This window comes from Cherax quadricarinatus, chromosome 4 (assembly GCF_038502225.1).
Source record: "Cherax quadricarinatus isolate ZL_2023a chromosome 4, ASM3850222v1, whole genome shotgun sequence".
NCBI lineage: Eukaryota > Metazoa > Arthropoda > Malacostraca > Decapoda > Parastacidae > Cherax > Cherax quadricarinatus.
This window is the reverse complement of record NC_091295.1, coordinates 6,408,103-6,434,483: the sequence shown is the minus strand read 5'-3', so window position 1 is coordinate 6,434,483 and position 26,381 is coordinate 6,408,103. Positions and strand designations below refer to the sequence as shown.

At 39.5% G+C, this 26,381-nt stretch overlaps 1 protein-coding gene across 2 annotated transcripts in view; it reads left to right on the top strand.

Moving 5' to 3' along the window:
• Positions 1-26,381, top strand: part of LOC128684420 (uncharacterized) — a 65,400-nt gene that overhangs the window by 28,740 nt on the left and 10,279 nt on the right. Inside the window, exons 3-4 of one of the 2 annotated variants that reach the window (XM_070094139.1) lie at positions 265-3,005; positions 18,435-19,935. In XM_070094139.1, the coding sequence (XP_069950240.1) occupies positions 265-3,005; positions 18,435-19,935 (4,242 nt within the window). Of the gene's footprint in view, positions 1-264; positions 3,006-18,434; positions 24,859-26,381 lie in introns of those variants that run through there. The other variant, XM_053770570.2, reaches the window with a different exon arrangement.

The window sequence follows — 26,381 nt, the reverse complement described above, 5'->3', positions numbered from 1 at the left end:
ATACTGATTAATTAGTAATGAATAATGACATTGGCATTTCAAGAGAAATAAGTTATTTTATGTATAGCTTCCCTTTGTTGTTTAATACCTATTAATCAGTAAGCACTCCCTTATGTATTTAACATATAAAGCATAATTTAAAAAATATAAAATGGAAAAATACTGGTATCGATATCGACCTAAGCTTGAGTATTGGTATCAAAAAATAATTTGTTTTTAACTTGCCCCTAGTTCCCACATAATAAAAACTTTATTTATTTACAGGTAATTGGCAGCCCATGCTTAGCCAGGAATAAGAAGGTGATAATAATAGGAGATTCTCGTATCAAGTCCCTGGCAGAAGTTGGGATGGATAGAACTACACGTTTCAGCATTGACATCAAGTGTGTCCCAGACTTGACCCTTGATAAGCTGAAGGAGTCTGTTGAGCTCTATGTTGATAAAAAGTATTTCTCGGAAGGAATCTTACTCATTTGTAGTGTTGGAATATATGACATCATTGAAATAATTGACAATCCGTCCTGCCAAGATAACAACTGCCGTATACCAATGAAACAAATTTGTTCGACAAAACCAAATTCAGATCCTGACCTTGTTAATAAGATGATGGTGGTGAGGAGCGGTTTGCAAAATTTATTGGGTAACAGTTCTGAAGTCTATTTTACAACTATTCTTCCAGTAAACATTTCAAAGTTTAATTTATTTCATTGCAAACAGCATACAGATTCTACTCATGATGTAGTTACTCCTAAACTGTCAAATGATTTTACAAGTCAAGTTGATCATATGTTACATCAGTTAAACTCCAAAGTCACAGAATTAAGCGTAAGAAGAGATGGAAAAATTATTCCATGGAATCTCTTACCTTTTACTTCAGGGAACAATTCACGTGTAGATGCATATCTGTTAGATGGTTTAAATCCTTCAAAAAATATTGCACAAACTAATGTAATCCCCATGCTCAAATGTACCATTAAACAGTACTATATGAAGAGGTACCATGGAGTTGTACTTATTGGTGACTCCAGAATACAAGCATTGGAGAAAGCTTGGCCCACTGACACTGATGACACAATGTTAACTGTACTGACACAGTCCAAGTTGTCTTTCCATACTTTCACTCAAGAAAACCCTATTGTCAAAGAAATTACTGGCAAGAAAAATTCACTAATAGTAATTAGTTTAGGGATGTATGATTTATTAAACTTTGTTGCAGAGGATGGCTGTGATTCTCATGAGATTAAATTAGAATTACCCTCTTTATGTATACAGAATTTGGACAGCACTGATGAAGCATGGATTGCTTTTGCAAACTCCTTAAAGAGAGTTGACCGACTTGTGCGTAGAGTGACTATTGATTGTGATGTTATAATAACAACCATTTATCCATTTGATTTTCTGAGCTTCAAAAATCACCTGATTAAGATGCATGCTGAGAAAACTGGGCATGTTATACAAAGTCAAAAATCATCTGAGGAACTTGAAGAAAAACTAAACAAGATTGGCGCCTTCATAATAAGAATAAATGAGATTGCATTCAAAATTGCTCGAGAAAAACATTTGCCTTTGTGGGATTTAGATAGCTTGATGTTTAATGATTCTGACCAGTTAGAGGATGATGTACCTCTGTGTGATGGTTTTCACCCAGTTCCACATGTGGCAAAAAAGATAGCTGAATCATGTGTCAACTTTGCTAAGACTTCTCTCTATATTTGTTGCCAAGATTTAATTCCTTTGGATAAGAGGAAGTGTGGTAAATATGAAAAATTGAATTATGTGCCTAGGAATAATATAGCTACTCTTTTAGATAAGAAGAACTTTGCTCTGTGTCTTCCACCTCATTATAATAAAAATATGATGGAAAGCAAAAGTGTTAGTGGAAAAAAGAACCTCACTATTTTGAAAATCTCCTCATCAATTTTGAGATTGACACCATCAGTGAGAGTGAACATAGTAAGAAATAAAAATGATGGAGGATGTAACATTGGCAAAAAGATCAGGGCTAAAAGTTTGATTAAGATACATTATGAATCAAAAAGAAGGACGAGACAACGTAAAAAATTAGGTCCAGTAAGAAAAGGCTTTTCTTATGCTTTGGAAGAATACAAAAGGAAAATGAGGAATAAATCTGCATCAGCCTTGATGTCATTAGCATCCAGTGAGACTAGTGAGTACACTCCTGAGAGAGAATGCTTTCCAACATCTAGCAAGTTGGGGAAAAAATCCAAACTTAAATCTGTGAAACGTGGCTGCAAAAGGACTAGTTCAAAAAGAAAGTATGGTTCACAAAGACACACTAGTCCAAAAAGGGAGTATGTTTCATCATGGGAACCTTGCCCACAAGAGGAGCCTTTTCCAGAATGGTCATCTTACTCACACGAGGGGCCTTTTCCACAAATGTTGCCTTACCCCCAAACTGAGACCTTCCCACAGTTTCACCCTTACCCAAAAATGGAACCTTATCCACAATGGAACCCTTATCCAGAAAAGGACTTCAGTTCAGAGAGAGAATATTGTCTGGATCATCAACATAATAATGAAAATCTTAAGGGAACAACCTCAGTTATGAGATATGAAGTGATGGGAAACTACCAGTACACAGAGACTACTGTATCCATTTCCAAATATGGCACTCATAATTTGAGCCCTTCAACGTATCCTAGTTCATCCAAGTGTAGTAAATGGATGGATAAACATGACAACAGAGGCATTTCTTCAAAGACAGAGTACAGTTCCGGAAAGGAACATGGTCCGGAAAGGAAACTGAGTTCAAGGGGGTATGACAGTCAAGTTAGACATCACAGTAGAGAAAGAGACTATAGTCATTTTTCCAATAAAAAATATTCTTCAGATAGAGATGAATCAAAAAGAAGATGCAGTCCGGTTGGGCACTCTAGATACTCCATCAGTGAATGGTTCAGCAAGGAACACTTGAGGCAAAATAGAAGACACAGCCCAGTAATAAAAGAGAACTTCTCTCCTATGTCATCATCACACAGGAAAAGGTATGTATTTATCTTGCTATATATTTCAATTCAGTTCTTATAAAAACATTATAGCAGAGGTGTGACAGTGTTGGTATGATTTAAATAATTATATTTTTACAACAGCCATATTATGCTGGTATTCAAAGGTTTTTAAGAGGCAACTAGTTGTTTCAGTGAACAAGCTAAAATTCTAGATACAAGAATAATAAAAGACAAAATGATGAAAGGTAGGTAAATTACATACTGTAATTTATGCATTTCTTGTAGACAAGGTTGCAACAAAAATAAAGGGTGCATAAATGGACCTTGACTTTGTGACTCTTAACATTCGCACTTTACAACTAGTTAGTTACTTCCAGACAGTAACTTGCTCTTTCAGTGGCAAAGGTACAAAGAAAAGTATGCAGCTGTAAAAGTTCTCCAACCCTTCTATTTTCCAGTATCTCCTTCATGTGTTTGCTTTATCATTTTGCATAGGTTTGGCAATAAGCTGTGCATCATGGAAGACAAAGTCTGTTATGTACCTTTAAAATAAAATGCGACATTATAAAACATTGTGAGACTGTAACGAGTACTGCCCAGGTGTACGAGTACTGCCCAGGTGTACGAGTACTGCCCAGGTGTACGAGTACTGCCCAGGTGTACGAGTTCTGCCCAGGTGTACAAGTACTGTCCAGGTCTAGGAGTACTGCCCAGGTGTATGAGTATGGCCCAGGTGTATGAGTTCTGCCCAGGTGTACGAGTACCGCCCAGGTATGCGAGTTCTGCCCAGGTGTACGAGTACTGCCCAGGTGTACAAGTTCTGCCTAGGTGTACGAGTACTGCCCAGGTGTACGAATACTGCCCAGGTCTACAAGTACTGCCCAGGTGTACAGCATAAACAAGTCAATAATAACAACTGCACAGATGCATTTGATGGCCACCTCTAAAATGTCTATTGGTTTAATAAATGAAAAAATAATAATAATAATATTTTATTATAATAATATAATATTTTTATTATAGTAATATAATAATATTTTTATGGTATAGGAGGTAGGTTACTGAAAGCACTGAAGTTTTTACGAGGATAGTGAGGCTCAAGTTAGTGTGTAGGAAAGAGGGAGATTATCTTCCAGTAAAAGTAGGCCTTAGACAAGGATGTGTGATGTCACCGTGGTTGTTCAATATATTTATAGATGGGGTTGTAAGAGAAGTAAATGCAAGGGTCTTGGCAAGAGGTGTGGAGTTAAAAGATAAAGAATCACACATAAAGTGGGAGTTGTCACAGTTGCTCTTTGCTGATGACACTGTGCTCTTGGGTGATTCTAAAGAGAAGTTGCAGAGGTTGGTGGATGAATTTGATAGTGTGTGTAAAAGAAGAAAATTGAAAGTGAATACAGGAAAGAGTAAGGTTATGAGGATAACAAAAAGATTAGGTGATGAAAGATTGGGTATCAGATTGGAGGGAGAGAGTATGGAGGAGGTGAATGTATTCAGATATTTGGGAGTGGACATGTCAGCGGATGGGTCTATGAAAGATGAGGTGAATCATAGAATTGATGAGGGGAAAAGGGTGAGCGGTGCACTTAGGAGTCTGTGGAGACAAAGAACTCTGTCCTTGGAAGCAAAGAGGGGAATGTATGAGAGTATAGTTTTACCAATGCTCCTGTATGGGTGTGAAGCATGGGTGATGAATGTTGCAGCGAGGAGAAGGCTGGAGGCAGTGGAGATGTCATGTCTGAGGGCAATGTGTGGTGTGAATATAATGCAGAGAATTCATAGTTTGGAAGTTCGGAGGAGGTGCGGGATTGCCAAAACTGTTGTCCAGAGGGCTGAGGAAGGGTTGTTGAGGTGGTTTGGACATGTAGAGAGAATGGAGCAAAACAGAATGACTTCAAGAGTGTATCAGTCTGTAGTGGAAGGAAGGCGGGGTAGGGGTCAGCCTAGGAAAGGTTGGAGGGAGGGGGTAAAGGAGGTTTTGTGTGCGAGGGGCTTGGACTTCCAGCGGGCATGCGTGAGCGTGTTTCATAGGAGTGAATGGAGACAAATGGTTTTTAATACTTGACATGCTGTTGGAGTGTGAGCAAAGTAACATTTATGAAGGGGTTCAGGGAAGCCGGCAGGCCGGACTTGAGTCCTGGAGATGGGAAGTACAGTGCTTGCACTCTGAAGGAGGGGTGTTAATGTTGCAGTTTAAAAACTGTAGTGTAAAGCACCCTTCTGGCAAGACAGTGATGGAGTGAATGATGGTGAAAGTTTTTCTTTTTCGGGCCACCCTGCCTTGGTGGGAATCTGCCAGTGTGTTAATAAAAAATATTAATAAAATTTTTTATTTCAGCATGATACAATGTTTATACAGAGACGGGTGACATTTAGGTCTGCATGCAGAAAGACCATTTTTATGCAGAGCATTTCGGGCAAGCTTAAGCCTACAGTAATGTTCATATTAATTGGGACAGTGATGAAATAAGCATTTATTTTGGAAAATTAATGTTTATTTGAAAAATACATGGCACTAATATGACATAATTGCTTTCAAAAGAGATATGACCATTTACTTTTATTATCACTGCTACACACTTTGGCATAGAAAAGACCAATATTGAACACATTTTGGCAAGTTCTTCATCATGGTCCCAGGTTTTAATAATGGCAGCAATTAACTTCTCCAGAATTGAACAGTTCTGTTTTGCAATCCTACATTTGGTCACTGCCCATAGATTCTCAATTGGGTTGAGGTCAGGAGAGTTTCCAGGCCAAATTAGAAGAATGTCGGCATTTTTCTGGAAGTGTGGCATGGAGCAAGATCCTGCTTGAACATGTTTTCTCCAACAGGGGACATGATTACTGAACAGAGGAAAGGTTGTTTTGGTGGCCAGAATGCCCATAGTGTTTATTTTGAATTATGTTTTTTAATTATAATCTGTTGAATTTTGTGAAAAATTAACCAAATTACCAATTTCTGGGCACTTTACAGAGCAGTACTAAAAGTTGAATGGCAGTTTCTTGTGCTCAGTCTATACAGTGGAAGACATACTGGCAGAATAGTCAGGAATTAGGATAGTTTGAGCAATGGAATTAGCTATATATTGATCTCAAATTGAGAGAAATTGCAGTTGCATAAAGTGCTCCCTGATCTCCAAATTTGCCTGCATAATTCCAGTAGTTTTCCATCAGATTTCCCTCTTTAAGGGGGGCTCCTTGTAGCAGTAAAGAGGCTATTGGCCTGAGGAGTTGGACCTCTTGGTCTTCTTCCTCCGACCAAACCTAATTACTCCCGAATCCTCCCTTCTCTATCCCTTCCTCCCCATACCCTCCCTTTTTTTTCCTTCCCTCCCCTCTCCCAACCCTCCCCTTAGATAACATACTTGTCACTGTTCAGAAGCACACTATTAATTCTTGCAGTGGCACTGTGGTCTTGCAGTGCACCATTGTACAGTGATTTTTTTTTGTCTTGCGACGAGGATATTTTAGAACATTTAGCCCTTCAGACCCTCCCTATCCTCAAGGTAGATAGGTACATCCTACCTGCTCTTGGACAGAGACGCTTTCCTAGTAATATCGCTTGTTTAACCTTCGACTGCCGTGAGCTTCCATCGTCTGTCTGTCTATTGTAGGCCATTGCCTAGATGTCCGTCAAGTTTTTCCCACGCCCCAACAGTGCCATAATTGCTGGCGGTTTGGACACCCTGCTAAACCTTACAGATCTGCAGCGGAATGCCTGGTCTGTGGAGCAGCAGATCATTCCAATATGTCGTATAGTCTTCCCCTCTCCTGTCTTAATTGCAGGGAACCTCCTCCTTCCTTTTTACACCATTGCCAAGTTTATTGTATTGAACGAGAGATCCATTATCTTAAGGAACATGAGGGCCTCACTTACGCTATGGCTGTCTCTCAGCTCCGCCTTCAAGGTAAACTCCCTCTTGTCCCATATGCTAGGGTAGCCCGAAGACCTTCAACCTCGATGGTCCTCCCGCCTCTCAGTCCTTCTGCATCTGTGTCTTCCGGGGTCGCCCCAGTTTCTAATTCTTTTGCAGTTTTATCCTCTGACACTCTTACCTTGGCACCACTTCCTACTTCTACTACTTCATCTCGCTCGCTTGCTTGTCATTCTATGAAACCTCGCAGATCTACACTTTCTTCACATCCAACATGTGCACAAAATATATTTCCTGCCTTGAAGCCTCATTCTCACCCTCTTTCCAGCTCTCACATGAAGGTAGAGGTTCACCCTCCCCTCGTGTAGTCCCCTCTTCTCCTGTCCCCCCCCCCCGTCTTCCTCTATAGTTACCCCTCCAACTTCCTTCCTCTCCTGTTACACTGCAGGCCTCTTCTACCCCAGCTGATACATCTCTCCAGGTTCATACTCCTTGCACCCCTCAGACCTCTTTGGTTGCCTCTGTAGTTCCTCTGACCTTTCCTTGCAATGCCTCTCCTGTCTCTTGACATCATGGCATCATTGGCTTCCATAACAAATGAGACGTTAGACGCTATTTCCAGCTATATTGTGGAGATGACACTTCCGATGGACACTGGGACTCCCTCTAGCCCTTCTATTTCACAACCCTCACAACAGTCTATTCCTCCGCAACATTCACATTCTTCCTTGCTTACACGCTTACCGTTACCCCCACACGTTGACTTTACTGATCCTAATAGCCCATAGGTTTTATCGTTTTTTATTGTTGCCAATTTTATTTCTGTACATAATGTCTTTTTTACATTGGAATATTCGTGGCCTTAGGGGCAATCAGGGAGAACTCCGAGTGTTGCTCTCCCAGTTGTCCCCAGTATGTGTTGGGTTGCAAGAGCCCAAAATTCATTCTGCTGTCATTCGCCCTATTTTGGGCTATGTGATGTTACATTCTTCAGATCCTTTACAGGATGAATCATTTAATGAAAGCACACTTCTTGTGCGTGTTGATATATCATAAACAAGTTTTTATTTATTCCCCACTGCATTATAATGCAGCTCGAATTTATTTACACAGATTTATTTATTTATTTATTTATTTATTTATTTATTTATTTATTTATTTATTAATTTGAACATGATACAGTGAAGTACAAAAGAATACAATAAATTGCAGCATGCCAAAGCCACTTGAATGCACAGCATTACGGGCAGGCTTAAAATTAACCAAAGATTAACTAAGCAATGATATATTCAGTGGTACAAAAATTATTGTAAAACAGATAACAATTTAGTACAAACGAGTATTACAAAGACAGGTTATATGGTCATTTACTGTGTTGCTGTGGAATCAGTAGAATGGAGTATTCTGTTAGGTAATGAAGTTAAATAGTAACAAAGTTTGATTGGGTCACAGGTTGACATTTATGAGATACAATTAATGAGATACAATTTATGAGATACAATTATTCAGTATTTATTTAGTTGTGGGTGAGTAAGTGGTTTTTGAGAAGAGACTTGAATTTATAAACAGACAGTGTTTCTTTTATATTCACAGGTAATGAATTCCAGATTTTAGGGCCTTTTATGTGCACTGAGTTTTTGCATAGCGTGAGATGGACACGAGGAACATCAAAGAGTGATCTGTGTCTTGTGTTATGGTCATGTGTTCTGTTGAGGTTGGTAAGGAGATGTTTGAGGGGAGGGTTTATGTCAGAGTTAAGTGTTTTATGTATGTAGTAGGTGCAGTAATAAGTATGGATGTTTTGTATTGTGAGTAGGTTTAGAGTTTTGAGTATTGGCAGTGTGTGCTGTCTGGAGTGGGAATTTGTTATCATTCTGGCTGCAGCCTTTTGTTGGGTGATTAGTGGTCTGAGATGGTTTATTGTTGTTGAGCCCCATGCACAAATTCCATAGGTGAGATAGGGGTAAATAAGTGAGTGATATAGGGCCAGGAGGGCTGACTGTGGAACATAGTACCGTATCTTCGATAGTATGCCTACGGTCTTGGAAATTTTTTTGGAAATTTATTGTATATGTGTTTGAAATTTGAGTCTATTGTCAAGGTGGATTCCTAGGAATTTTCCCTCTGTGAGTTTTGTGATAGGTGATCCATTTATCATTATGTTAAGAGAGACATCTGCAGCTCTGTTACCAAACTGAATGTAGTAGGTTTTATCATTGTTTAGAATAAGTTTGTTGGTCCTCATCCAGGTTGATATTTTCTGTAATTCGGTATTTACAGTATTGGCTAGCATGACTGGGCTCGGGTGGGAGTAGACGTATGTAGTGTCATCTGCAAATAGTGTGGGTTTGAGTAGTTGCGATGCATTTGGTAGGTCATTTATGTATATGAGAAAGAGAAGAGGGCCTAGGACACTTCTCTGTGGGACACCAACTGTAATTGGCTGTGTGGAAGAGTTTGCCCCATTTATTTTTTTTTATTTTATTATCACACTGGCCGATTCCCACCAAGGCAGGGTGGCCCGAAAAAGAAAAACTTTCACCATCATTCACTCCATCACCGTCTTGCCAGAAGGGTGCTTTACACTACAGTTTTTAAACTGCAACATTAACACCCCTCCTTCAGAGTGCAGGCACTGTACTTCCCATCTCCAGGACTCAAGTCCGGCCTGCCGGTTTCCCTGAACCCCTTCATAAATGTTACTTTGCTCACACTCCAACAGCACGTCAAGTATTAAAAACCATTTTTCTCCATTCACTCCTATCAAACACGCTCACGCATGCCTGCTGGAAGTCCAAGCCCCTCGCACACAAAACCTCCTTTACCCCCTCCCTCCAACCTTTCCTAGACCGACCCCTACCCCGCCTTCCTTCCACTACAGACTGATACACTCTTGAAGTTATTCTGTTTCGCTCCATTCTCTCCACATGTCCAAACCAACTCAACAACCCTTCCTCAGCCCTCTGGACAACAGTTTTGGTAATCCTGCACCTCCTCCTAACTTCCAAACTACGAATTCTCTGCATTATATTCACACCACACATTGCTCTCAGACATGACATCTCCACTGCCTCCAGCCTTCTCCTCGCTGCAACATTCATCACCCATGCTTCACACCCATATAAGAGCGTTGGTAAAACTATACTCTCATACATTCCCCTCTTTGCCTCCAAGGACAAAGTTCTTTGTCTCCACAGACTCCTAAGTGCACCACTCACCCTTTTCCCCTCATCAATTCTATGATTCACCTCATCTTTCATAGACCCATCCGCTGACATGTCCACTCCCAGATATCTGAATACATTCACCTCCTCCATACTCTCTCCCTCCCATCTGATATCCAATCTTTCATCACCTAATCTTTTTGTTATCCTCATAACCTTACTCTTTCCTGTATTCACTTTGAATTTTCTTCTTTTGCACACCCTACCAAATTCATCCACCAATCTCTGCAACTTCTCTTCAGAATCTCCCAAGAGCACAGTGTCATCAGCAAAGAGCAACTGTGACAACTCCCACTTTATGTGTGATTCTTTATCTTTTAACTCCACACCTCTTACCAAGACCCTCGCATTTACTTCTCTTACAACCCCATCTATAAATATATTAAACAACCACGGTGACATCACACGTCCTTGTCTAAGGCCTACTTTTACTGGGAAAAAATTTCCCTCTTTCCTACATACTCTAACTTGAGCCTCACTATCCTCGTAAAAACTCTTCACTGCTTTCAGTAACCTACCTCCTACACCATACACCTGCAACATCTGCCACATTGCCCCCCTATCCACCCTGTCATACGCCTTTTCCAAATCCATAAATGCCACAAAGACCTCTTTAGCCTTATCTAAATACTGTTCACTTATATGTTTCACTGTAAACACCTGGTCCACACACCCCCTACCTTTCCTAAAGCCTCCTTGTTCATCTGCTATCCTATTCTCCGTCTTACTCTTAATTCTTTCAATAATAACTCTACCATACACTTTGCCAGGTATACTCAACAGACTTATCCCCCTATAATTTTTGCACTCTCTTTTATTCCCTTTGCCTTTATACAAAGGAACTATGCATGCTCTCTGCCAATCCCTAGGTACCTTACCCTCTTCCATACATTTATTAAATAATTGCACCAACCACTCCAAAACTATCCCCACCTGCTTTTAACATTTCTATCTTTATCCCATCAATCCCGGCTGCCTTACCCCCTTTCATTTTACCTACTGCCTCACGAACTTCCCCCACACTCACAACTGGCTCTTCCTCACTCCTACAAGATGTTGTTCCTCTTTGCCCTATACACGAAATCACAGCTTCCCTATCTTCATCAACATTTAACAATTCCTCAAAATATTCCCTCCATCTTCCCAATACCTCCAACTCTCCATTTAATAACTCTCCTCTCCTATTTTTAACTGACAAATCCATTTGTTCTCTAGGCTTTCTTAAATGTTAATCTCACTCCAAAACTTTTTCTTATTTTCAACAAAATTTGTTGATAACATCTCACCCACTCTCTCATTTGCTCTCTTTTTACATTGCTTCACCACTCTCTTAACCTCTCTCTTTTTCTCCATATACTCTTCCCTCCTTGCATCACTTCTTCTTTGTAAAAACTTCTCATATGCTAACTTTTTCTCCCTTACTACTCTCTTCACATCATCATTCCACCAATCGCTCCTCTTCCCTTCCACACCCACTTTCCTTTAACCACAAACTTCTGCTGAACACTCTAACACTACATTTTTAAACCTACCCCATACCTCTTCGACCCCATTGCCTATGCTTTCATTAGCCCATCTATCCTCCAATAGCTGTTTATATCTTACCCTAACTGCCTCCTCTTTTAGTTTATAAACCTTCACCTCTCTCTTCCCTGATGCTTCTATTCTCCTTGTATCCCATCTACCTTTTACTCTCAGTGTAGCTACAACTAGAAAGTGATCTGATATATCTGTGGCCCCTCTATAAACATGTACATCCTGAAATCTACTCAACAGTCTTTTATCTACCAATACATAATCCAACAAACTACTGTCATTTCGCCCTACATCATATCTTGTATACTTATTTATCCTCTTTTTCTTAAAATATGTATTACCTATAACTAAACCCCTTTCTATACAAAGTTCAATCAAAGGGTTCCCATTATCATTTGCACCTGGCACCCCAAACTTACCTACCACACCCTCTCTAAAAGTTTCTCCTACTTTAGCATTCAGGTCCCCTACCACAATTACTCTCTCACTTGGTTCAAAGGCTCCTATACATTCACTTAACATCTCCCAAAATCTCTCTCTCTCCTCTGCATTCCTCTCTTCTCCAGGTGCATACACGCTTATTATGACCCACTTCTCGCATCCAACCTTTACTTTAATCCACATAATTCTTGAATTTACACATTTGTGAATTTGCCCCATTTGTGTACACATATTGGCTTCTGTTGCTGAGGTATGACTTTAGGTAGTTGAGGGAGTGCCCTCTTATACCATAGTGCGACAATTTTATGTGGAGCAAGTCGTGGTCAACTGTATCGAAAGCTTTACGTAAGTCAATGAAGATCCCCAGTGGGACTTCTTTTTTCTCTATTGCTGTATAAATATGTTCTAGCATGTGGATAATAGCATCATTAGTATTTTTATTAGGCCTGAACCCAAATTGACAGGGGTTGAGTATGTTGTGGGAGATGAGATAGGAATAGATATGCTTATGGATTAATTTTTCAAAGATTTTAGAGAGAGGGTGTAAGTTGGATATTGGCCTATAGTTATCCAAGTCTGTGTGGTCTCCTCCTTTATGGATCGGGGTGACCCTTGCTATTTTGAGAACTGTAGGAAAGGTAGAGGATTCAATGGATTTGTTAAAGAGTGTTGCAATGATTGGTGATAACACCTGTGACGCTTTTTTGTATATAATGGGTGGTAAGGTATTTAAATCTCCTGTCTTGTTTTTTAGTTTGTTGATAATAAGGGAGACTTCGTATGGGTTAGTTGGAGCTAGGAACAGTGTGTTTGGGTAGTTGCCAGTGAGGTAGTCATTGGGTGGGGTATCTGAGCTTTGGATTTTATTGGCAAGGTTTTTTCCTATAGTGGAGAAGAAATCATTGAGTCTGCTGTTTCAGTTGGTGGGAATTGGGGTTCATCTGGTTTTGTTAATTCAATTTCGCTATTTCGTGTTGTCTTTTTTTGTTCCTAGTATTTCTGATAGGGTTTTCCAGGTCTTTTTTATGTCACCTCGTAAGTTGGATAATCTGTTCTCATAATAAAATTTTTTAGCCCTTCTTATTAGGCTGGTTAGGATTGACGAGTAACGTTTTGTTTGGTCTCTGGTTATGTGGCCCATTCTGTACTGTTTTTCGTATAGGTGCTTTGTATTTATGGATTTGAGGATACTGGGTTTTAGCCAGGGACTGTTCAGTCTCTTTGCAGTCATCTGTTTAGTTTTTTAGGGCAGTGCTTGTTATAGAGGTATTGGGTCTTTTTTAGAAAATTGTTAATACATTCGTCAATATCTGTATAGATTTCTAGCTCAGTGTGCCAGTCAATGTTTGTCACTGCTGCTGTGAAGTTATTGATAGCTGCCTCATTGTGAAGTCTGAAAGTGACTTTAGTAGTGTCTAGGGGTAATTTGCCTAGGTTTGTTATGAGGAAGGTAGGGTAGCGGTCTGTGGTATTATCTGTGATTATGCCTGATCTTAAGGGGGATATGGTGTTGGTCCAGATGTGGTCAAGTAGGGAAACACTAGTCTCTGTAACTCTTGTAGGTTTTGTTACTGTTGGTAGCAACATGCAGTTATTCATTGTGTTTGTGAATTCAGTAATGTGTGGGTCCTGGTCTTGCAGGAGATTTATACTGAAGTCACCTGAGAGTAGTAAGTGATCTTTGTTTATGCGTGCATCAGTTATCATACTTCCTAGGTTTTCACTAAAACGGCTAATGTTTGACTGTGGAACTCTGTAGATGTTTATCACTGTGAGAGGTTTTTGTAGGTATTTGGATTTGAATTTAGCTATTATATATTCCCCATGTTCATCCCTTGTGCAAGTATTAGTGATGCATTCTAGTTGGTCTGAGTAGTATACAGCTGTGCCACCCCCTTGTTGGTCTGGCCTACAGTTGTGTATGGCTGTGTAACCAAGAATGGCATAGACATCTGTAGTATCAGGCTTTAGCCAGGTTTCGCTGAGAGCAATGATGGATATACTGGCATGCAGGAAATTTAGTAATACTATGAGGTCATTGTAATGTTTACTTAAAGATCTGATATTGTAGTTAAAGATAGTTATGTTGTTGTTGGCACTGAGAAGTGCCTTTGATTGTTCTGCTGTGTAGTAATTACAGTTACTGTTTGATTCATTTAAGTCATTAAATAAGAGGTTGGTATCAGGATCAATGCTTGTTATCATAAGATTTATAGTGAATCTATAGTTAGAATTAAGTATAAGACAAAGTAAATATTCTAAAGCTATAAAATAGCACCTGAATTATTTTAACAAATGTAAAAAAAATGAGCTAAGGTAGCTCTTTAAAGCTAAAATAAATGAGGCAATATAAAAGGGACTAAAATAATTTGTGGTGAACAAAAACGTGGCAATCAAATAAATGAATATAATGGCAAAATAATGAGCTTATTACACTTTAGCACCTGAGAATAGTACCTTGATTATTTTAACAATTGTGAATATATGAACTAAGGTTGTTATATAAAGCTAAAATAAAAGAGAAAAAAAATAAGGGACTAAATTAAGTAATGGTAAACAAAGTTAAAAAAAAGAGATGGTTTACAGTTTGCTCGCTCTCTCTTTCTTCCTCTCGTGCATTCTGTATCTCTGATATCGCGTTTTTAATTTCTTCTCTACTGCCGCCCATCTTGCTGTTGAGTGACTTCAGCGTTCACCACCACCTATGGAGAGGGTCCCGCTGCGACTCTCGTGGTGATCAGTTGGAGACTTCTCGCTTCTCACCCTCTTCATGTTTTAAATACAGTTGCTCCTTCCCATTTTGACTTGTGCACTCAGTCTCTCTCCTGCATTGATCTTTCTATTTGTTCCTTGCCCATTGCACTTGACTTCATGTGGTCTGTTCTTCCAGATTTACATGATAGTGATCACTTTCCTATCCTTCTTACTTCTGCTACACATACCTGTCCGTTTCATAACCCTCATTGGCAATTTGCTCGAGCAGAGTGGGAATTGTACTCCCGTCTTACCACCTGTTGCGAGGACCCCCTTACATCATCTGTTGATGAATTGGCGCACCAATTTTTGACCTTAGTCCCCCAAACCTCAGATAGGCATTCTCAGACATACATACCTTGGTGGTCTCCTACATGCGCCCGTGCAGTGCGTTTAAAATGTGCTGCATGGGGCCGTTATCGATATAACCGTATTGTGGAGCGTATGTTGGATATTAAGCAGGCAAGGGCAGTTGCTCGCCACGTCATATGTGAAGCTAAGTGCACTTGTTGGCAAGACTAGATGTCTACCATTACCTTGTTTTCCCATGTGCGCAATTTGGAAAAAGGTGCGGAAATTTTGTGGTAAGTACGCTCCAGACCCAGCTCTTGTTTTGCCGGTTGCTGGAGTTGATGTTGCAGACCCTTTAGAAGTTGCCACAGAAATTGGGAACTATCTTGTCGTATCTCCCGTGGGCTTCACCTCTGTCCCTCATTTCTTGCGTCTAAACCTACCAAGGAGCGATTGCCCTTAGATTTGTCCTCTGATGGATTAGAGCCATATAATGTACCTTTTACTCTTCTAGAATTAGAGTCCACGCTTTCCTTGTGCCGGTCGTTAGCACCAGGACCTCACGATATCCACATCAGTATGCTACACCATCTCCATTCTGTGGCCCTTCCTGTTCTTTTACGTCTTTTCAATCTAATTTGGGAGCGAGGGGTTCTCCCACAACGATGAAAATCAGCTACTGTACCACCGTTTTGTAAACCTGGCGCCTCAGGGCTTGACACCTCTCACTATTGTCCCATTGCCCTGACTAGTGTGGTCTGCAAGGTGATTTAATGATTGGTGAATAGACATCTGAATGTGGTACTTAGAGACACACAGTAGCCTTTCCACTCGCAAATATGGCTTTTGCAAAGGCTGCTCTACTTTAGACCCCTTGCTCCACTTCGGTACATATATTCGAAATGCTCTTGCTAACAACCACTCTGTCCTAGTGGTCTTTTTCGATCTAGAGAAGACATATGACACTACTTGGAGGTATTTGAGGAGGTAGATCATGGTATTGAATATGATATTGTGTATATGGACTTCAGTAAGGCTTTCGATAGAGTTCCACATCAGAGGCTATTGAGGAAACTTAAGGCACACAGAATAGGAGGAGAAACTTTTTCCTGGGTTGAGGCATGGTTGACGAATAGGCAGCAGAGAGTTTGCATAAATGAGGAGAAATCAGAATGGGGGCACATCACAAGTGGTGTTCCACAGGGGTCAGTGTTGGGTCCCTTGTTCACAGTCTACAAAGATGACATGGATGAAGGAATAAATAGCAACATAAGCAAAATAGGCCATCCAGTTCATTCTAATGAGGACATTAGAGTACTCCAGGATGATTTGAGTAGACTGATGCAGTGGTCGGAGAAGTGGCAGATGCAGTTTAATATAGACAAGTACAAAGCTCTAAATGTTGGACAGGAAAATAACCATGCCACATATAAACTAAATAATGTAGATCTTAATATTATGGATTGCAAAAAGGATTTAGGAGTTCTGGTTAGCAGTAACCTGAAACTAAGACAACAGTGTATTAGTGTTTTCAGTAAAGCTAACAGAATCCTTGGCTTCATAGCAAGAAGTATAAATCATAGGAATTCTCAGATTGTTCTTCAACTCTATATATCTTTGGTTTGGCCTCATTTAGATTATGCTGCACAGTTTTGGTCACGGTATTACAGAATGGATATAAATGCACTGGAAAACGTACAAAGGAGGATGACAAAGTTGATTCCATGTATCAGAAATCTTCCCTATGAGGATAGACTAAGGGCCCTGAACCTGCACACTCTTGAAAGGCATAGAATTAGGGAGGATGTGATTGAGGTGTATAAACGGAAAACAGGAATTAATAAAGGGGATGTAAATAGCGTGCTAAAAATATCTAACATAGACAGGACTCGCAGCAGTGGCTTTAAGTTGGAAAAATTCAGATTCAGGAAGGAAAGGATATAGGAAAGCACTGGTTTGGTAATAGAGTTGTGGACGAGTGGAACAAACTCACAAGTACCATCATAGACGCTAAAATGTTGTGTAGATTTAAAAATAGGTTGGATAAATACATGAATGGGTGTGGGTGGGTGTGAGTTGGACCTGACTAACTTGTGCTACTAGGTCGGATGCACTGCTCCTCCCTTAAGTGACGTATCTGACATCACTAGGTCAAGGCATTGGCTTAAGCCGGTGGGAGAATTGGAGCTGCCTCGCATAGTCCAGTAGGCCTGTTGCAGTGTTTCTCCTTTCTTATATTCTTATAACAGTCTAACCCAAGCCCACTCCTTAGGCCTTCGCGGTAATCTACCAAACCTCATCGCTGATTTCTTGTGCGATAGACATTTTTGGGTCCATATTGGCGCCTCGCTTTCCTTGGACTTTGTACAAGCTGAAGAAGTCCCACAAGGTTCTTTCTTTAGTAGTACTATTTTTCTCTTGGCTATAAATGACCTACCTTCCATTCTTCCTTCACATATTTGGTCATCACTTTATGCTGATGACTTCTCTATAGATTACTCAGACGCTGACTGTCGACTAGTAGCAGCCTCCCTTCAGGTTGGGATAGACCAAGTCTCCCATTGGACCACTTCTCATGGCTTCAAATTTTCCAGTATGAAAACCAGATTCATTACCTTCACTAGACGCCCGCTTATACGGATACTCCCTTGTACAGTGGACTCCCGCTTTACGATCAGCTCCCAATGCGACCAATTATGTAAGTGTATTTATGTAAGTGCGTTTGTATGTGTATGTTTGGGGGTCTGAAATGGACTAATCTAATTCACAATATTCCTTATGGGAACAAATTTGTTCAGTAATGGCACCTGAACTTACTTCTGGAATGAAATAATATCGTGAACTGGGGGTCCACTGTACTTGCATGGTTCATGTATTCCAACATGTAATATGATCAGGTTTCTGGGCCTGCTCTTTGACCACCGGCTGATATGAAAACCTCACATTTCTTCGTTAAAGACAGCTTGCCATGGTCGGCTAAATCTCATTAAGGTTCTTGTACATCGTTCATGGGGAGCAGATTGTCACACACTCCTCCGTTTGCATTCCACCCTAGTCTTGTCCAAGCTAGATTATGGTGACTAAATCTATTCTGTTGCTTCTCCTGCAACTCTGTCTAAGTTAGATACTGGATGTTGTTTTTTTTTTTTTATTCGCCAGTATTCTCCCGGCCCGGGTCTTTTCCAAGTAGTGGTGACCCAGCCTTGGCTCCCTATCTGGGGAGTATCTCGAGACCTAAGTCTCGGATGTTGCTATTCCCTTAGAAATGCCATAAGAGAAGTATTTTTTTAATTTCCTTTATGGCTTTTAGTGTAATTTACATCTTGATTAACTATTTGCAGGTCACGATCACGATCAAACTCATACTCTCACTCAAGGAGAAGAAAAAGTTGTAGTGAAAAGTATGGTGTTGTTGCACGAGCTCTACAGTCTCTCCGTGAAGTTCATGACCGAGAATGTGAGATGTATCGAAAAAACCCTGTTGCTCATCCTGATTACAAGAAGGAATATGAAGTATTTATTGAAAAGAAGAGAGAAAATATTCTTTTACTTGGTGGTGATCCATCCACAGTTACAATGACAAAAGACTGGGAAATATATTGGAAATTTCGTTTAGGAGAACTTTTTGATGAATCTTGGGAAGGTAAGAAAGAGCAGTGTATGTCGATGCTTTTCTGCAATTTGGTTTCTTCTCGTTCTTCCTCATCGTCTTCATCTGGTAGTTCTGTGTCTTCAAGTAGTTCATCAGATGATAAACATCATAAATCTAGAAGCCATCATAGGAAGAGAGATAGACACACTAGGTCATCAAGTACAGAAAAGAAAAGAAGAGTGAAAAAGAGGAAAAAGTGCAGAGAGAGGAAAGATGGAAGTTTTAAAAGTAGTGACTGTGAAGAGAAACGAGTTCTGAAACAAGTGAAGAAGGATGAAAAGTGTGAAGGTCAGATTAGGAAGGAAAGCAAAAGTAATAGATTCAGAATTTCAAAAACATTAAATAAGACAACATTGGGTAAAGATCTGTCGACTGAAGAGAAAGGACGTACCCCTCTTGCTGACCACAAATTGAAGACATTAAAGGATGCCTCAGTTATGAATAAATCAAAGTCTTGCTGTGTATCAAAGAAAGCCAGGAACTCTTCTGATAGGCTTGGTATAATGGCTGACACTTGTGAAAATAATGAATCAAACATGGAAATGTCATCAACAACTTCAGAAGGTTTTTCAACTGATGTTATTAGTATTTTAGAGACATTGGGTAGTTTAGGTAAGAGGTTGGGTGCATTACTGGACCCTGTAAAGTTAGTCCGTGAGAAGGCATTAAAACTGAAGTCAAGTGGAATGGATACAATGGGAATTTTTGATGAAATTGATAACAAAATTCTCTTACATATGGCAGGTGACAAACTAAGAAATGCATTGAAAAGTAACACCTTAAATTTTGTTCAAAGGGCAGTTGTCACAGAAGCTGAACAAAAATTAACCCTTCTTCTTGAAAAAGAAAAAGATCGGTCTTTGCTCTTAGATTTAGATATTGAGAGCATAGCTAGTACTTGTCTTGGAAAAAGTTCAGCTGAGACCAAAACATATATTGAAAATGCATTGTTGTATCATGGGCACACCGATGTTCCTCTAGATCAGTTAATAAAGATTGAAAGGGCAGTTAAAGCAGAACAAGCGAAAAAACTAAGTCTTTCAAAAGATGTGTGTAGAGGGCGAGATAGTGATGTTTCTGTGATGCCAGAAAAAAGTGATCATGATGCCGTATCATCATTGCAGCGCTGCAGCCTTGCTTCAGACTTCTTTACATCTCACAGTTTAGGATCTGCTGCACATTCCCCTCAAGTAAGCAAGTCACCTTCACCCTTTACTGTTACATCTGAACTGTCACCACTACCACCACCACAACCTACACTTCCACCACAACCCACACCTCCACCACAACCCGCACCTCCACCACAACCTGTACCTCCACCACTACCTGTACCTCCACCACTACCTGTACCTCCACCACTACCTGTACCTCCACCACAACCTCCACCTCCATCACTACCTGTACCTCCACCACAACCTCCACCTCCACCACTACCTGTACTGCCACCACAACCTGTATCTCCACTACCTGTACCTCCACCACTACCTGTACCTCCACCTACCTGTTGGTCAGGGCCAGTCTCATATTCTGAAATAAAGGCATCAGCTTCACGCTTTCCTGTTATAGGTACACCACTACCTGTACCTTCACCTACCTTTTGTTCAGGCCCAGTCTTATATTCTGAAGTAAAGTCACCTTTTTCCTTTCCTATTACATCTGCACCACCACCACCACCACCACCTGTGCCTCCACCTACCTACTCTTCAGGGCCAGTCTTATATTCTCAAATAAATAAGTCACCTCTGCCTGTTTGTGATAAATCTGCAACCTCACTTAAACCACGCACCTTTACCCAAAAAAGAAATCGATTAAAAAAGAGATCATTGCTAGTACCAGGAAAGAAGGCACCTTCTCCCTGTCTTGTTATTCATGACTCCTGTTCAGGGTTAGCCTCATACTCTCAAGTAAGCCACTCACCTTCACCCTCTCCTGCTACATCTGCACAATCATTTCCTGTTGGTCAGCCTTCCTATTCTTCAGGATCAGTTTCTTACTCTTATCCACCCCTTACGGTCTCTCAACCTGCCTGTTGTTCAGGGTCTGTCTCATATGCTACCCAGATGAGCAGCACTTCTTCACCCTTTTCTGATGCATCTGTACCACCACTGGTATGTCAACCTCCTCACACTACTCCACAAGTGGTGCTTCAGTCTGTTCCTCCACTTGTCATTACACCTGGAAACAAGACTCCTAAACTTCTACAACCTGAAAGAGGTGAAATGGAAGGTAAAATGTCATTAACAGATTTTGTTTCTTCAATATCAGTTTCATCATTCATAAAAAAGACATAGGAATGCTAATTTGGATAATTTGAAAATCTCAGATACAACCCCTATATTGGCACTGAATGGTCTCCACAGGTTTAGAGTACGTATTAATTAAAAACAAAAAAATTACTAGCATTTCTGGTTGACTTGTACTAAAGCTAATATACAAAACATAGTTGTGAAACTGTTTGAGTTTAGTACAAGGGATTGACAGGTAGGATCTGGTTATAAGTCATAAGTGAAAAGAATTGGATAGGTATGAAAAATATGACAGTGCAATAAAAATCAATATTAATAACATTGTGATAAAGGTTAAAACTAATAAATAAAAATGGGGCATGATAAAAAAAGACAAAGGATTCCTGGTGTAATTAACCAAATATCATGAAAATATAGTAAAGTAACTTCATGGTAATTTTTTGCTAAAGAAATTTGCTTTAGTATGTTACACAGAAATACATTATTAGACTGTTTAAACACAGTAAAGTACTTGTTTTAGATTTACTTTTAATTCATTATGTAATACAGTAGATAACCATAATTTGCATGGTTTATAATCTTGATTATCTATAATTTTTGTGACTTATGAAGTGAACATTTGTGGGAAAATTAGGGTTGCATTCATCCCATCTCCCAAAAAGTAAAAAATTACTTTCTACTATTTAAAAAATAATATATTCTTACCCAATATTATAATTTTCATTGCTTGTTGGTGTAGAACTGTGTGGAGAGGGTGGAATTTGTCCTGTATAAGAGTTTATAAGACCCAGGGAAAGCCAGTTGCTGACTGAAATTGACTTTGTATTCCTTTCATAATATTATTGGTATACAATACTGCCAAGTGAATGACTCAGACACATGTGCAATACTTGCTCATTTTGAAGCTGTGTCACCAACCAGTGACTTTCTTAATTGGTTTAGCACTTAATTTGATTATACTGTAATAATCTCAAGTCAGTAAGGAGCTAATAAACTGGGACATCTAGGTGAGTACAGATAGGAAGTGTGTCTGGTGTTCAGGAGACAGGATCAAGCCTTCACTGTGTCTTACACTGAATGGCTCACATGAGTTTAGTGCTTAACATGAATTGTTAAAAAAATATTAAAATCTTTCCTCAGAAAGTGGGAACAGAGCTGAGCCTGGCATGAGTATATGACCCATAAAATTCCACCACTACCACCCACAACACTATCTTAGATTCACTTTATCTTTCCAGTCTGAAATGTGTTGGGTACCATTAGGTACTGTAGGTCAGTGATATTAGAGGAGGTAAAGGAGAACCCAGAATGCTACATTGTGGGATTTTATACTCATTGGTCTGTTCTCGTAAAAGCAAGGCAGTTGCTTTATGCCCTACAAAAATTCTTTATAAATTGAAAAAAAATTGAGTTAAATATTTAATTATTTAGTTTATAGCATTCTGCATTTTCTTTATTTCTGTTTCTGTGAATTTAATCTGGTGTAGAGAAGTAGTCTTGAAACTTTTTGAAAACTAGCAATTGATACTTAATAATCTATGGTATCATTTGCCTGCTTGCTTGGCAAAATATTCCACTGCTTGATGTGAGATGAAAACTCTTAATTGAAAAAAAAAATATTGTCAAAACTGTTTCAGAATATATATAAAAGTAGCACTTAGATCCATTTAATATGCTGTGAAAAGAATTCTTTTAACAGAATTTCCACTCTATAATATTTATTGCTGTCACTGAAAAGAATTTCCTCTGCTAGAGATTTAGGCAACAAAAGCAGAGTATACTTCTAGTTGTCCCGCCTTCGCTACTACTATGTCTATCAAGACCCTCACTAGAACACTCCTTCAATTTACAGATCAGTGCCAGAAATATGACAATAACCAAGTTATTATCAGATTTGCAAATTTAGATTCATTATTATTCTTGAGTCTTTTAACCTCTCCATCTTTATGTGGAATTAGAAAAAAATTCCAGAGTTTGCTTTACAATTACTGAAATGTAACTAATAAATTTCCTTTGATTTTCTAAAATCAGTGAGATGACATCTTAGAGTTGTTTACATGTCATAAGAAATCAAAGATAATAATATATAACATAAATCTATAGGTGAACTGATGGGTATGCAAGCAAAGAATATTAATTGTTAATCTTTGATTACCTTTACATTATCCTAATATGGTAAGCTCTGCTATAGTATTTAAAAGATTTTGATTGCAACAGCTGTATACTCTTAGTGTATTTTGCTTGAAGATCAGTTCATATAGTACTCACTTATTTTCATCTATACTGTTTCATTATGAAGACATTGGTAAAAGATTGTGTATGTCATTGCTGAGCAAGACTGTAACAATAAAAATGTAATCAGTGTTATTAAAGAACAGTTGTGTGTTTGTGTTCTGGTATATCATGTGCATTATATGTGAAATGCACACTGTATCTTGTTCCTATTGATGTTGAACTTTGAGCCTTCACATAATCATTAATGAACACGTGTGGATTCCTGTAATATTTATGGGTTACTATAACATCTGTATATAGTTTTTCATTTTCCTGTCAGAACTAAAAAATCCCAGCAAGTATTTTGTATCCTTTTCTCTTTGTTTTGCCATGATCCATTTGGTTTTAGCGCTTTCTACGAATATGATACAGTAATAATTTGGATTCAAATGGTTTTTGAGACTTGATGTGCTGTTGGAGTGTGAATAATGTAGCATGTATGCAGAAATTCTGGGAAACAGGTTAACTGGACTTGAGTTAAGGAAGTAGAAAGTACACTACCTGCTCTCTGATGGAGGCTCATTTGAACTGTGATATTCAAACACTTCTTGCAAGACATCTAGTGATCCATGGGAAATGTATAACCTTAACTTGATGGGAAATTGCTTGTGTTAAATACAGTGGAACCCCGGATTTTGTCCGCACCGAATAACCTACATTTTGGATTTAGACCACTGTTTGGGGTGAAATTTTGCTCCGGATTTCGTACCTCCACCTGGAAATCGTCCGTATCGGATACATCTGCTCGTATGTTTGTGACTCAGTCTGCCTTTGTTACTCGTTGAGTAAACATTACTCCGCTTATCCATTCAAAACATTTCATAATAATCCATTGTTTTTGTGCTTGCAACTGCTAAATAAGCTACCATGAGGCCCAAAAAAGCTCAGAGTGCCAGCCCTTTGATAAAGAAGGCGAGAAACATGATGGAATTCTTCAGTGATTCTACTATATGTACGATACTAAAAGCAGCAGGAGTTGATAAAGGCTATAGCATCAGCCAACGATAAAGTGTAGCATTAAGAGTGTAGCCAGTAAGTTAAGCGATTAAGTGATAGAAAAAGGACGACACGAAACTAACTCCTCCAGTGTTGTTGGAGGTTTATAGGGCCACTGACAACATATGCCATCCTGCGCTATCTTCCACCATCCTAAACCTCTACCAGCATATCCTCCAAGGTAAGGGTGTATTATAGTATACATGCAATAATTACTTTATTTCTTAACATTCTCTATTATGTTTTTATACAATATTTCTTATTTCCATGCGTGTTGTAGGAGGCGACTAAAATGCCGGGAGCAAGGGGCTAGTAACTCCTTCTCCTGTATATATTACTAAATTTGAAAGGAGAAACTTTCGTTTTTTTCTTTTGGTTCACCCCACCTCGGTGGGATACGGCTGGCACGTTGAAAGAAAGAAGATGATTTCTTATTTATAAATTACAGTGGACTCCTGGATTATGTCGTCATCAGAATACAGTGGTCCCTCGTTTTTCATAATTAATCCGTTCCTGGAGGAGCTACTGTAAACGAAATTTACGATTTGCGAATCAATTTTCCCCATAAGAAATAATGTAAATACAATTAATCCGTTCCTGACACCCAGAAGTATTAAAACAAAAAAATTTTTTACACGAAATATACAAGTAGTACATAAACAGTACAATGGGAAATGATGAATGAAACATTAACAGCATAACACTTACCTTTATTGGAGATTCTTCTTAGTGTATGGGAGACTGGAGGAGGAGAGAGATTGGATTGTTTACAGTTTGGAAGGGGAATCAATCCCCTTCCAGCAACACCTCAGGTACCAATTGCTTCTCTGGGGTTGCTTCTCTTCTCTGTTTCTTAATGCCACTAGGACCACCTTGAGAGTCACTCTAGTCCTGTCTCGCAAAGTAACTGTGGAGAGAGCTCTGTTTCTGGCATCTCTTTAACACTTCCCTAAATTGGCCCAAGACTTTGTCACTACATATTTCTCACCTTCTTTACCACAGGCTTGGCACTAGGAGCTTTCTTTGGAGCCATGGTAGCTTATTTAGTACTCGCAAGTACTAAAATGAGTGGAATATTATGAAATATTTCGTAGGAGCACTTGAGGGGACCTTCACTCACTGGTAAACAATGCCAGACTGGCTAGGTAGGGAGGCCTCCCCGGCTCACACCGTGCGTACGCGTCCCGGACAAACTACTATTCGCGAGTCAACCTATGAAAAGCGAGTCCATGTTTATACGAAAATACCCCTATGATTGGCGAAATTTATGATTGCCGAAAACTACGAAAAGCGAGGGACCACTGTATGTAATATTCAGAATAAGCAATGTTTTTTCGTCAAAATATTGGCTCAGTGATCGTCACTGAACTTGGTGTAAGTCATTCATCTGGAATGTGTCCGCGTGGCCCGAGCAGCCCCGACACTCCATATACAGCCAGTGTGCCATTGTTTATCAGCCAGTGAGGACGATCCCACACATTCATACGATATACAGTAGACCGTCATTTAGCACGAGTTTATTTGGCACAATTTGGGTATAGCACGATTGAAGAATTGTGGCACAATTTTATGTAACACGTTGTAAGATGAATTTAACACTGTTCAGTTTGCAGGAAGGAAAAAACTTCCCTTTTCCTCAAGTGGCTGCCTTGTTGTGGATCAGTGGGGGAGACCTCCCGCCGTCCCCCCCCCCCCCCGACACCACCCCACCATCCCAGCATTCGTACTTCATACATGTCCAGTCCAACTTCTCTGCTACAAGCTTGTGATTGTGAATTGTGTTTTGATCTTTTAATTGCTATATCTTGTATCTGCCAAACAATCAAGACACCCAGTAGGCATACCAGTGTTGCTCAAAGTGGCAAGAAAAGGTGTAAGCATTTAAGTCTTAGAATTAATGAAGGAAACAAAGATATTAGACAAGAGAGACTCCAGTATAACCATCAACTTAAGTACCAGAACCTCTACCATCCACCTCAGCCCAGTAGGGCCACAACATAACTCTTCACTCTCTTCACAGTCATCTACAAACACCAGCACCCACAATTTAAGGTAAGAAATACTATTATTTCTGTTGCATTTGTGATCTTATGCATTAAAAACAACATAATACATCACAA